The 13,073-nt window shown below is 44.4% G+C and overlaps 2 protein-coding genes across 3 annotated transcripts in view; both read left to right on the plus strand.

The window, feature by feature from the left end:
* The window catches only part of si:ch211-266k8.4 (TBC1 domain family member 12), a 56,961-nt gene extending 55,695 nt beyond the window's left edge, over window positions 1-1,266 (plus strand). For both annotated transcript variants that reach the window (XM_027272349.1, XM_027272348.1), the window contains one exon: window positions 896-1,266. In XM_027272349.1, the coding sequence (XP_027128150.1) occupies window positions 896-962 (67 nt within the window). In that variant the 3' untranslated portion in view covers window positions 963-1,266. The remainder of the gene's footprint in view (window positions 1-895) is intronic.
* The window catches only part of herc56.1 (HECT and RLD domain containing E3 ubiquitin protein ligase 56.1), an 820,440-nt gene that overhangs the window by 616,734 nt on the left and 190,633 nt on the right, over window positions 1-13,073 (plus strand). The window lies entirely within an intron of this gene.

The following is a 13,073-nucleotide window of genomic DNA, read 5'->3' on the forward strand; positions in this document are numbered from 1 at the left end:
TCATAGTTCATGGCATATTTTACAGTCATCGTTTGTCAGTTAGTCCAATAAAACGCCAACGCCAACCTTAAATGTGAAATCAACAGTAAAATGTTTATCACTGTAAAACCAGAGCTGACAGTTTTTTAACCGTTAAAAACAAGTTGTTGTTTTTTACACTGTAGGAAAACAGCATCCACAAACTTTCACAGTGATGAAACTAGTTAGATATCTTCAGGGTGTGTTCACAGATGTTTGTGGTCCGTTGAGAATATTTCACTACGTTGGTCGTTTTTTTTTGGGGAAGATTTGGCTAAATGTCATCGGAGCTCCTGAGAATGAAAATCTTGGTCCGGTTTCAGAGGAACTGTGCGGTTAGAAATAAGGAAATCATCTGAAACAAATACAGGAAACCACAACCAATAACTCAACGAACCCCAGCGGTATGAACTGACACCAGAAAAGGGGAAATCACAGGAATGACCCAGTTCATGCAGTCGAGTCGAGTGCAGCAATCAGATCGTATCAGTCTTTGTTGTTGCTGAACTGATTCATCTGGAGCCTCGAGGCATCGAGAACCAATTTTAAATGGAACCAACTCAAAATATGTTGCAGAGGAGGGAAAGTTGTTGGTAGTGTTGTAGAGGAGGTCCTCTCTGAAGAGCTGGAGGTCTTCAGGAGGTTTGTGAAGGTAGAGAGGGACGCCCCTGATCTGGTAGGAGCTGGTAGGACGTTCCACCAACGGGGAACAACAGACAGAAAAGTTTGGTACTCAAAGAATCAGAAGAAGTCGGTTTGTTTTCGTCCAGCTGCTGATTCTGAGGTCAAATATGAAGCGACTAACCACGAGTTCCTGTGTCTGTCTATCTGTCTGTCTGTCTCTCTGTCTGTCTGTCTGTCTGTCTTTGTCTCTCAGGGAGTTGTCTTCCAGACATCAGACCAGCGTCCCGTTCAGGAACAGCAGAGAGTCGAAGCTGATCTGACGCCGACGAAAAAGGAGGATCAGGACGGAGCGAGTGAAGTGACGAGCGCACTAAATGTTTACATCAACAGTTCGTTTTTATAGATCTTCATGAATCCAGACCAGATTTTAAGCTTAGTGAACACAGAGTATCTCTGTGCTGCTCATGTTTTTAATATGCTGTATGACTGCGTGCACGCACACGCATGGATTTTGATACTACTTAGCACTGCACTGCTGTTTGTTTTTCTAGTTGAGCCATAAAAGCTTAACCATGTTTTTATTGTCTGACACAGTTGGCACTAATAAAACTCTGATATTCTTAATGGTGGATTGTTATTTGTTTTGTATGTGTGTGTGTGTGTGTGTGTGTGTGTGTGTGTGCGTGTGTGTGTTCGTTCCTGTATAATGACTTTTTCACCGTGCTTCCAAAACCACACTCGTATCATGTAATTATCTGGAGCTGATGTTCTCATGTCTCACAGTTCTCACAGTCTGTTTATTAAATTTTAACTGACCCCAAATGTTTAATGTCAGTCATCTCAGAGCTGTTATGATCTCAGATAAGAATAAATATTGTTCAGATGTTTAAATATCGAAGTTAAATCACATTATCGAGGAGTTGGTGAGGCTTCAGTCCCATCTATGACAGTCCACCTTAAAAAAGTAACTGAAGCCAAGAGTAAAGTTGTTTTTATGGTAACAAAGCTGTGGTTGCCAGAATTTTACCGTAATAATACGGTATAACCTTTTCTAATATTGCGGTGGAAGGATATTGTTACTGTTGATTTCACGTTAAAGGTTGGTGTTCTGTTCCATATTTAAAATGTCTGTGGATTTCACAATGATAAACTGTCAAACATTGAAATATTACGGCGTTTTTTTTTTGTTTTTGTTTTTAAACTCTTTATTTGCCTTTTTTCAAGGAAAAACAAAACAACATAGGTAAAAACAAGAGTACTGCATATACTCCATTACTCTACAATAGAAATAGACAGCTTCAAATAACAGGGAGTGACCCGTGTAGAGTATGTAACAAAAAGAAAAACTAAAAAGGGGGGAACCATGATGCCCTATCTAGGAATATTACGGCATTTTACTGTAAAATTAACAGTTTATTCTGTTTAAATTCCTTTTTTTTAAATGGAAACTTAACCACATTTTACTGAGAAGATTGAATTGGCTGAATTGATGCCTGAACTTAGATCAGAAGATCGACACCACTCTCGTGTCTGTAGGCTCAAATATGAAGCTTATCATGAAGCCCGTGTTATCCTGGCTCTGTCCAAAGGTTAAAGGTCACTAATTAACACGTTCTATTGTAATCAGCACGAGAACCGAGGTCGACAAATGACACTTTGTGGTGTCACGGTGGGTTATCGTCACGCGGCGACCGGCAGAGTCACGAGTTTTCTTTCTTTGCGTACGCGACACGTCTTCGCCGTCACTAAGACGAGACGACTCCATGCGTGTGCCTTCCTGTACTCTTGTTTCTTTATCACCTGGAGGTCCAGGTGTCTCCGTGCTGAGCGTCGTGGCAGCAGAGCTTGATTTAGTGCCGACATTAATCTGTCACGCCGAGAGAGAAAACACGGTTAACTGGATTTGCGGTGGATGGATGGAGGGTGTGGGCTCAGCGAGACTAAAGGTTGTTAACGGGGGAAAATACAGGTGAACACAAGAAGAGAACAGAGAGAACATTTGCTGTAATTAATTCTCTCTCTCTCTCTTTGTTTCAGTCCGTAGTGACCTATTAAAAGCTGAGGAATGTACCAAGCGGACCCTCTGACCTCGTAATGGTTTGACCTGGTAGTTCAGGATCAAAGACAAACTGCACAAACCAGGCCAGAGATGTGGAGGGCCACATACCTCTGCTCAGTTAGCCTGCACGCTTTTGGTGCGTCAGCTTATGAAATCGACTCTCAGGCTTTAACCTGATTAGAGATTTGGATTTGTTGCACTGTCTGGAAAAGTCTGTGGCTTTACAGGAAGCTGCATCTATTTCAGTCAAACATTCAACGTTTCCCTGAAGTCCGATAAAATATTTATTTCTGCACACCTGACTGACTATTTGTAGCATTTCGCCGAGGCTTAATGATTAACGAGGGTTTATCTCCTGTTGCTGTTCCTGATGCGTCTTCCAACAGGATTTGTCGTCATGAGAAATGTTTTGTCCCCTCGTGATGTTTCACATGAAGAATCCAGAAAATTGCTGTTTGGGACGTCCCGGGAGCTGACGGATACGAGGCACGAGGCGTGTTATTACCTCCGCTGTGGAGCTGACGTCCTTGTTCCTGTTCACGTCTGTCTGTTTGCATGTCTCAGAGAGTAGTTTTCATATATACATGGAGGAAGTGAGGTCATGTTTTTGTTACAGACATCACCACCGTGAGCCCGAAAGCAGTTTTTTCATAAACACTTGAGGACTGAGAGGCATCCACACAAAATTCTTTGAAATTAGTCGGTCCAACATCTGGAGGCTGATGCGACGTCGGACTGAAACTCTGAGGAGAGCATCAAGAAAAAGACAGATGAGGAAGGGATCCTTTAGATTTAAGTCTAACTTTGAAAGTTTGAACTGTGAAAAACATCCTGTTGTTGCCACTTTTGATCCAGTTGCAGGTTAAAAGTTTCATTAATTAAAACAAAACATGTGTGAGTCTTAAAAACAAGACTTGAAACTGTAAAAATGAATCTGAATAAACTTAAAAATTTGTCACTTTCAGGAATTGAGAGTTTGAAATCCATCGCTGCAGAGGAAGCGGAGGTTAATGATTGCCTCCCTGTCGAGCTAATCTACAATCACATTCCTTCATTGGAGGGGAAAGTGGAGGAGAGTCTCTCTGAACCTGATATCCCTGCAGCACAGTGGATGGACTAACCTGGCAGTGTTGAACATGAAGCTCCAGCTTTGGATGAATTCTTATTCTCGCTGCATGTAAACATCAGAAAACTGTCAAACTAGTGATTAACTAAAGTTAGTGATGAACCTGCAGCTCTGTGAAGCTTTACGGTGAATTTCTTTCTTCAGCTCTCCAGCTGCACAATGTGTGGAGGAGGAAGTCCTAACCTCCGACTCTTAAAACAACTAAAGAGCTGCAGAACATTGTGTAGAAATCAGTATTTTTATGATTTGTTGCCTCCAGTTTCAGAGTGTAATCCCTCTGTGGTAAATATGTTCAGCTGTACTCGAGTATTTGTTCTGATTACATTACTTATGCAGACCCAGCAGCAGCTGATATCACTGCCTAGTCCAGCAGCAGTCAGCCCAGCTCGGCGTCTGTCTTTCAGCCTTTTATTTCACCAAGCTCTCACCAACCACTAAAAGTCAGTCCCACATTTACTCTTGTCCGGCGGCTTCTTGCTCGCTCACTCTCTCCTTTTCTCTTCTTAGCTTCCTCCGTCAGCGTCCTCTTCACTCTTTTCTCCTCTGCCATTATGTCTGTAGAAGCTGCTGACCCTGTTTACATTGCCCGCTTGACCAGCTCCTGTTCTGGCACGACACTGTCTCTATTATTTTATGGTAGAAAAGTCACACAACGTTGCTTCAACACTATCTTTTGTCTGTTGACGTCACTGAAACATGATTGGCAGGACATTTGAATTACTGTACAGTCACTGGGTTAATTAATTATCACTTAGCTGAGCTGATTAACTCGAGAGCAGAAAATGGGAACTGGAAAACGTCGTTCGCTCTCGCACACATCAATATTTCCAGCTCTGCTGACGAGAGCAGAAAAGGAAAGTTAAAATGCTTCACACACACACAATGAACACACACACACACACACTGCAGAGGTAATAGGAAGCGACAGACAGGAAAACAAAAGGCAGCATCTGTTTCCATCTATTCATCTGTTAGTGACGACGATGAGGCCGGAGTCGGAGCGAGCATCCTGCTCGGCGCTCGGCGTGTCGTCTGCTCTTTCTCTCTCCAGATGTGCGGCCTCGTCGTTTGCTCTGGTTAGCATCATCTGTAAAATCACTCACGGCGCTTTGTGTCAGCCACCATGTGATAAATACTGGATGTCTGTTTAGTTCAGCGGAAACCAGAGCTGCATCTGAAACACTGAACCAGAACCAGATATGCAACATGTTTAAAATACGCTGAAATGTTCAGACTGATGTCTGGGTCGTAAATATGAAGTTAGTTTAGTTCCAGTGTGTAAGATTTCGGAGCATCTACTGGCAGGAATTAAATACAATCTTCATAAGTATGTTTTATTCGTGTTATGCCTGGTCAGGCACGGTATTGGTTGAAGATGCAGTCACATCTCCCTTTACTGAAAACTCTCTCTCTCGTAATTGTACAATATGTTTGTGTTGATTTGTTCTGTACACGTGACATCTGTTGCACGTCTGTCCGTCCTGGGAGAGGGATCCCTCCTCTGTGGCTCTTCCTGAGGTTTCTTCCACCTTTTTTCCCTGTTAAAGGTTTTTGTGGGCAAGTTTTTCCTCACTGGAACCGAGGGTCTAAGGACAGAGGGTGTCACTCCCTGTACAGATTGTAAAGCCTCAGAGGAAAATGGACTTTGTGACTTTGGACTGTACAAATAAAATCTGATTTGATTTGATTTATAATATGTTATATAATGTTCATTATCAGAAAGGTAACTAAAGTTAATCAGCTCAGTTAAATGAATGTGTGTGATGATTGTGACGTGACCTCCTGATTGGTCGTCCATTTCCTGTGCTCTTAACCCAGTGAACTGTACAGTAATTCAGATGTACAGTGGTCCCTCGTTTATTGCGGGGGATACGTTCTAAAAATAAGTCGCAATAAACGAAATCCACGAAGTGAGTTTTACAATTATTCTACATGTTTTAAGGCCGTAAAACCCCTAACCACACACTTTTATACTCCTTTTTACACACATTTTGTACAGTTCTCCCTTAGCCAATCAGGACACAGAACACAATGCACGTTCATACTGTACGCTGTAAAAAAAAAAGCATGCAAAATTACACAAAAAAAATCCACGAAACAGCAAGTCCGCGAAAAGTGAACCACGATATAGCGAGGGACGACTGTACTGCCAATCATGTTTAAGTAACCTCAGTTGACAAAAGAAGTGTTGAAACAACACTGTGTGACTTTTCTACCTTAAAATAACAGAGACGGTGTCATGCCAGAACAGGAGCTGGGCAAGTTGTCCTCTATGGACGTAATGGCAGAGGAGAACAGAGTGAAGAGGGCTGTTGTGTCTTGTGTTGGTGACCTTGTTGGCTGTTAGCAAAGTTGTTGACTCACTAGTTTCTCATCATAAGTAATGTAATCAGAACAAATACTCGAGTACATCTGTCCGTATTTACCACACCGTGCCGACAAATCACAACAAGATTTCTGCATGATGTTGCTTCAGAGTCAGTCGTACAATCAGCATCGCTCCAGTCGTGTTTATCAGGTGGGTGAGGTCGTTCCTGCAGGTACGGCGATCGTGAACTCCACCCAGCGCAGCAATGTAAACTCTGGATTAAACATAAACCAGGAGTCAACACAGCACGGCCTGGAGCTGCCTTGACCTCACGTTCCTCACTGCTGTCAAAGACAAACAGACCTGCCTGTGTCACGGTCACATTCACCACAACACAGAACACCTTTTCCCAGACGAGTGGGAACACTGAAGCCTTCATTCTGTATAGATTTGTGTTCATGCCACAGCATAACATGAGCTCAGTGAGGAAGCTGATTGAAAGTGGATATCGTTGGATGCAAAGGACGAACAGAAGCTGATTTTAAATTGTGGTTTTTACTTTGAAACTGTGGTGTGTAAAACAGACAACAAACCAGGCCCACCCACTTACTGGCTGGCTGGGTGGGTGGGTCCTCATCACACACAGGGGTCAGGGTTGATTTTTTTGGCAGCTAATTACGTAACAACAGCATTTATTATTCAGAAAGGCGAGGGGACCGGCTGCTGTGGCAGCTTTACGAGCACATTAGTGACACGAGCTCTGATAACCACGTGCAGGCTCAAACAAATACGACAAGAAACAACTCGAATGAGCCGAGTCACGCACGAAACAAATAAAACGACAAATCCCACGGAAAGAGCCAGAGGATCAGAGTCCATGATACTAACTTATGTCTTGTCAAGCTCCTGTTCTGGCACGACACTGGCTCCATGCCTCGGGGCTGTAAACCTCCTCTTCTTCTTCTTCTAGCATGTACATGTTGTAGTCGTCTCATTCATCCTGCAGGATTAGATTAGCCTGACACTGAAGCCTTCTGTTCCACACGGTCTGACCCGGCACTGCCCAGCTGGAAAAACGAATGACTGAAATAGCCGAGCGTGCTTCCTCTGCGACGGCAACGATTTCAGGACAGCACAAGATAAACCCTTCTGATGTTCGATGCCAGTTTTCCAATATGCTTCTTTGTCTTTAATCTCTTGTTTTTCCAACAGATGATGCACAGACGCTTCATCCCCCCCCCTCCACCTCTGACCATCCGCCCTCACCGTGAGTCGGTGAGTCCTCGGTTGACATTTTGTGTGAATGTCGAGCGAGGAGAGTTAAATCACATTGAGTTAGTTGACTCATCACAGGCCGGTTTGTTGACACAACCACAGCTTAACGTTACCTGATGCCTCTGTGGTTGGGAAGCGAAAACTGCAGTTCCTCTTGTCGTCCACTTGAGGCTGGCTGCGAGAACCTCCGGCTACATATCAATAAGTCATTAGAAACCAAAGTTTAGAGACGTGTCACATCATCGGTGTTTCATTCCTCTGTGGTTAGCTCGACTCTTACTCAAGTACAAGAACACCAGTCAAGTCACGACTACTGACTCAGCAACTCTTAAAATCACAAACATCAAGGAACCAGCAGCTTATAAATCTGATACAAGTCAGAATCTTCGAACCTCGTCGTTTGTCTCCACACAGATGTGGAACAGATGTTCTTTGTTTAGCTGTTTGTGTTTGTCTCATGTCGGCACCGCCGCTCTGTCTGTCTGATGAAATATTGATCATCCCTCTCTCCGCCCTCCCTGCTGGTGTGTTTTTGCTTTAATTGACTGGCAGACGAGTGCAGGAACGGAGATGATTGAAGTGACGGGATAAAAACGGAGATGAGAAAAAGAACAGAACCGGCTCGTCAAGTTCATAAACGTCAAGAGCCCGACTCCCTCCACCTCCCCTCTATAAATCACAGCGCCTCGTTCCTCTTGTTTGTCATCTGCTCTCACACTCCTTCACTCCCTCTCTCTCTTATTTTGATCTCAGTCCATCCATCTCGCTCTCTGGGTAATGAGTAAATCTGACGGGGCGTTTTCACTGTGCTGGATTCGATGACGTGGACGGTCGGGCGCATTTAAAGCTGCACGACTGAAAGTTTCCCAGCAGCAAAACCTCCATGGAGCCAATGCAGAAGACTCAAAAACTGCAGTTCCTCTAACGTCCACTTGAGGCTGGCTCCAGAAGTGAGTCAGTCTCCATGAGTCCCCATGTTCAAATGTCAAACTTCACACTTCGTCTTGATGTATCTCGATGTCTCCAGGCAGAACAGTCATACCAGACAGACAAATGTAAAACAAACTTGTGACATGGCAGACTTTGTGTAGGTATGAGGCGTCACACGCCAGACTGACAAACTATTGATTGTCAAACCATCACTTGAATCCTGCGTCACCGCGCCGTCTGGAAAAGCTCGTCGCTGTCATGTCGCCGCTGCATTAATTAAACACAGTTCTGCCACTGGCAGTCATTTGCCTCCAGCTAAAGAGAAATTAATTCACAAGTTGGCAACACTGACGATACGCAGCGAGTACAAACCTGCATGTTATGGGTAACGTACAGTGTGTTTCAATGAGAGCTGAACATGTATGACCTCAGCAAACACGTCTCAGCTTCCATGACAGGACGTTTGACATGGAAAGTATTCTTTGTATCCCAAATCTACTTTGTTTGTCCATCCATCTTCTTCCTCTTAATCAGGGTTGGGTCGTGGTGGCGGCAGGTTAAGCAGCATTTTAGCTCCTCCAGACTAGATGGACTCTATAGTCCCTCTAAAGTTCTGGGTCTGTTCCGGGGTCTCCTTTCAAAGAAAGGCGCCCAGGAGGCATCCTCCAAAAGAAGCAGCGGCTCTACTCCGAGCTCCCACCGGATGTCCGAGTTCCTCACCCTATCGCTAAGGCTGAGCCCGGCCACACGGCGGGTGAGGAAGCTCATTTCAGCAGCTTGTGTCCAAGATCTCATTCTTCTAGTCAACAGACGGTCCGGTGAAGTCAACCAAAGGCAGGGATGCAATCCTGAAGTTCCCTCGTCCAGGCTGCACCTTGAGATCCCGTCCATGAATATCACGGGCAAAGTCCAACACCCTCTGAGAACATATTTGTGAATACGGACACAACTCTCACTTTGGTCGCTCGTAGAAACAGCCCTGGTACCACATCCTCCCTCAGTTCCCTCCAGATGGACTTCATAGCCCATCATCTAGCCTGGGAACATCTCAGGATCCTCCAGGAGATTGTAGATTGTAGTCTGAGGTGTCCTGTGAATTGTTTTACGGATGTTCACTGGACACAAGACGGTGAAGTCGAGATCCAGGTCTTCTTATAGATCCACGGTTTTCATCAACTTCAGATCCTGATCTCGTAGCCGTCGTCCTCCTCCTTGTTCTTTGACACGTTCCTTCAGTGTGGCACCTCAACAGAAGCAGTGATTGCACAGCAAAGACCCCGGAGCTGCCAAAGGATTCAATGTCTTTCTCAAGAGACGCTTCAACAGGAAGGAAGTTTCCTTTTTTTACGAGCTTTGAAACCACATCGTCATGTTAAGACGCCTTCAATGCTCTCGTTGCGCTCTCATTTTCGGCATGTAGGATTATCTTCCGTCCTCGTTAGCCTCATCGGTTCCTGTCTTAATGCGGGTTGACGTGGCTGAACAGCAGCTCTGGGCCTACAAGCTGTTCCTGCTTCATTATTTATGACCCGAGTCTCTTACTCAGTTGTCAGTGTTGGTGGATTTTATAGAGGATGTGGATTTTAGACACATTCTGCCTTGGGGTAAAAACAAAAAAAACCCATCTAAATAAATAATGTATCTGACAAGCTCTATAAATCACGAGATAAGTGACTTTGTTACTCGGGCTTCAGTGCTCTGATTATAAAAGGTTAATGATGGAAGGGTCATGGTGAGAGGATGTCCGAGACATTCATGGTCCCCTGGAGATAAATCCTAATGACTCTGGTGATGTTTCTTCTAGCACCACCAGTTTTTGGTTTAACGTTAAATGTCTCTGCTGGATGAGTTGGCATGAAACCTGGAGCAGATTTTCATGTTCCCCTGAGGATAAACAGACATGTTAATATAGCAACGTCGCATCCCAGATTTACTCTTCTTGCTCGCTCACTCTCCTTTTGGCTTCCTCCATCAACGTCTCTTCTCCTCTGCCATTAGAGCCCCTTTACATACCCGCCCAGCTCCGGTTCTGGCACAACACCAGCTCTCTTCTTCTTCTAGGTGGTCCAAACCTCCTGTGGTACAAACACTAACACTCCCCAGCTAACAGACTGAGCTAACATAAGCTAACAGACTGAGCTAACAGTGGCTAACAGCAGCTAACAAACTGAGCTAACAGCAGCTAACAAACTGAGCTAACAGCAGCTAACAAACTGAGCTAACATGAGCTAACGGCAGTTAACAAACTGAGCTAACATGAGCTAACGGCAGCTAACAAACTGAGCTAACAGTAGCTAACAGCAGCTAACAGACTGAGCTAACAGCAGCTAACAGCAGCTACAGCTGTCAGCAGGTTACTTCACTGTCCATCATAAACTCTGTAAATCACAGAGAGTTGAGGCGGAGCAGCCGGAGGACATCAGAGGGAAAACCAGAAAACATTTCCTCCATAAAATATGATCCAGTTTCACCAGAATCAGTGAAATAGTTGCTGCTGTATTTTTCAGAACCAGCAGCTGGTGGGTGGATGCTTCTTTAAGATGAGAGAAGCCGTTTGAGGACAGAAGCAGAGTTTTGTGTTTCACTGTTATCAGGCCGATCGCTGCTGCTGAAAAGCTGCAGAAACTCAGACGAGGTGTCTTTGAATGTCCAACAACTGAAATGAAGAAACATCTGCCACCAGCTGTGTGACCACACACACACACACACACACACACACACAGCTTAAGGCCTCGCTGCATCTTTTTCTCGTTCTTCCTGTTCAGGTCTCAGTTTTTTGGCGATCATCAACGTCTGCGTGACTTCACAGCATCAGACGTCGCTCCACCCACGACTCCGTCAGATGTGTCATGACATGAACAGAAGAGTTCACGAGGAGTCGAGACAGAGACAGACACCACGGTGTCCCTACAGTGTGTGTGTGTGTGTGTGTGTGTGTGTGTGAGAGTGATTTAGAGAACACACAAACCCTGAAGCAATCGTCTCACCCCAGATCACACACAACACACACTCCTGTCTGTCTGTCTGTCTGTGTGTCTGTCTCTGTCTGTCTGCAAGCTTTTGTCAGGGATTAACTCAACACACAACTGCACGTGCACACACACACACACACACACACACACACACACACTATCCTCTTTTATCCGAGCTGGACAGCTGTTTGTGTTTTCATCTCGTCAGCCTGAAGCTCTGAGAGACTCATTTATTTAGTTTGCTGTGAAAGCGTGTGTGTGTGTGTGTGTGTATGTGTGTGCGTGTGTGTATGTGTGTGTGTGTGTGTGCGTGTGTGTGTGTGTGTTCTTGTATCGTTGCAGTTTTTTAATGATGAAGTTTTCACTTCATTTTTACGTAACAACGTTGCATCACTGTCACGCTTCTGCGCGTCTGTAAAAGCATAAGACACACACACACACACACACGTAAACATACAACACACACACACACACACGATGACAGCTGACGTTGAACTTGTGTATGTTTGCATTAAAGTGCATCTGTGTTGTGCTGAAATACGTCAAACTCTTCTGATCTCTGAGGAAAGTTATTTAAAGGCCTCACTGTGAACTCTGGGAAATTGAGTTTTCTTGGTCGTCTGACACCACAGGCCGTGTAACGATTGGACGCCGCACACGTGACGTCACCCGCAACTTTCTGAAACGTCGTTTTGAAGCTTAAACTTTGTGCCGCTGTCCGCCGCCTCCTCCACCTACTGTAAAATCATCTTCATCCACCGGCCTTCAACGTGAAATGTCTGTAGATGTTAACGTGAAAAACTGCAGAGCCAGGACAGGAAAATACCGTAAAACATGACTGTGTCTTCTTTTATTTACATTTTAAGGGAGTAAAAATAGAATAAAGTTGCATTTTATAATAGAGACTGTTCATTTTAGAGTAAAGCACCGTGATATTTAACTTTTTACAGTTTTTCACTGTTAAAATCGTCAGACATTTCATGTTTAAGGTTGGTGGGGAAAAACAAACTGGCAGCTGTGGTTGACAGAACTTTACCGTAATAAATACGGATAACTTTATCTAATGTTACGGATGGAAAGGATGTCAGTACTGTTGATTTCATGTGTACGGTTGGTGTTTTATTCCATATTTTCAAAATGTCTGTAGGTTTTATGGTAACAAAAACTACCAAACAATGACATGTAAAGTTGCGTTGTGCTACAGTAACGCACCGTAATATTTAACTCTGAGACTCATTTATTTAGTTTGCTGTGAAAGCGTGTGTGTGTGTGTGTTTGTGTGTGTGTGCGTGTTGTGTGTGGCGTGTGTGTGTGGTGGTGTGTGGGTGGTGTTCTTGTACGTGCAGTTTTTTAATGATGAAGTTTTCACTCATTTTTACGTAACACGTTGCATCACTGTCCACACTTCTGCGCGTCTGTAAAGCATAAGACACACACAACACACACACAGTAAACATACAACACACACACACACACACGATGACAGCGGACTTTGAACTGTGTATGTTTGCATTAAAGGTGCATCTGTGTTGTGCTGAAATACGTCAAACTCTTCTGATCTGAGGAAAGTTATTTAAAGGCCCACGTGTAACTCTGGGAATTGAGTTTTCTTGTCGTCTTGACACCACAGACCGTGTAACGATTGGACGCCGCACACTTGACGTCACCCGCAATTTCTGAAACGTCGTTTTGAAGCTTAAACTTTGTGCCGCTGTCCCCGCCTCCTCCACCTACTGTAAAATCATCTTCATCCACGGCCTC

This window comes from Larimichthys crocea, chromosome XX (assembly GCF_000972845.2).
Source record: "Larimichthys crocea isolate SSNF chromosome XX, L_crocea_2.0, whole genome shotgun sequence".
Classification (NCBI taxonomy): Eukaryota; Metazoa; Chordata; class Actinopteri; family Sciaenidae; genus Larimichthys; species Larimichthys crocea.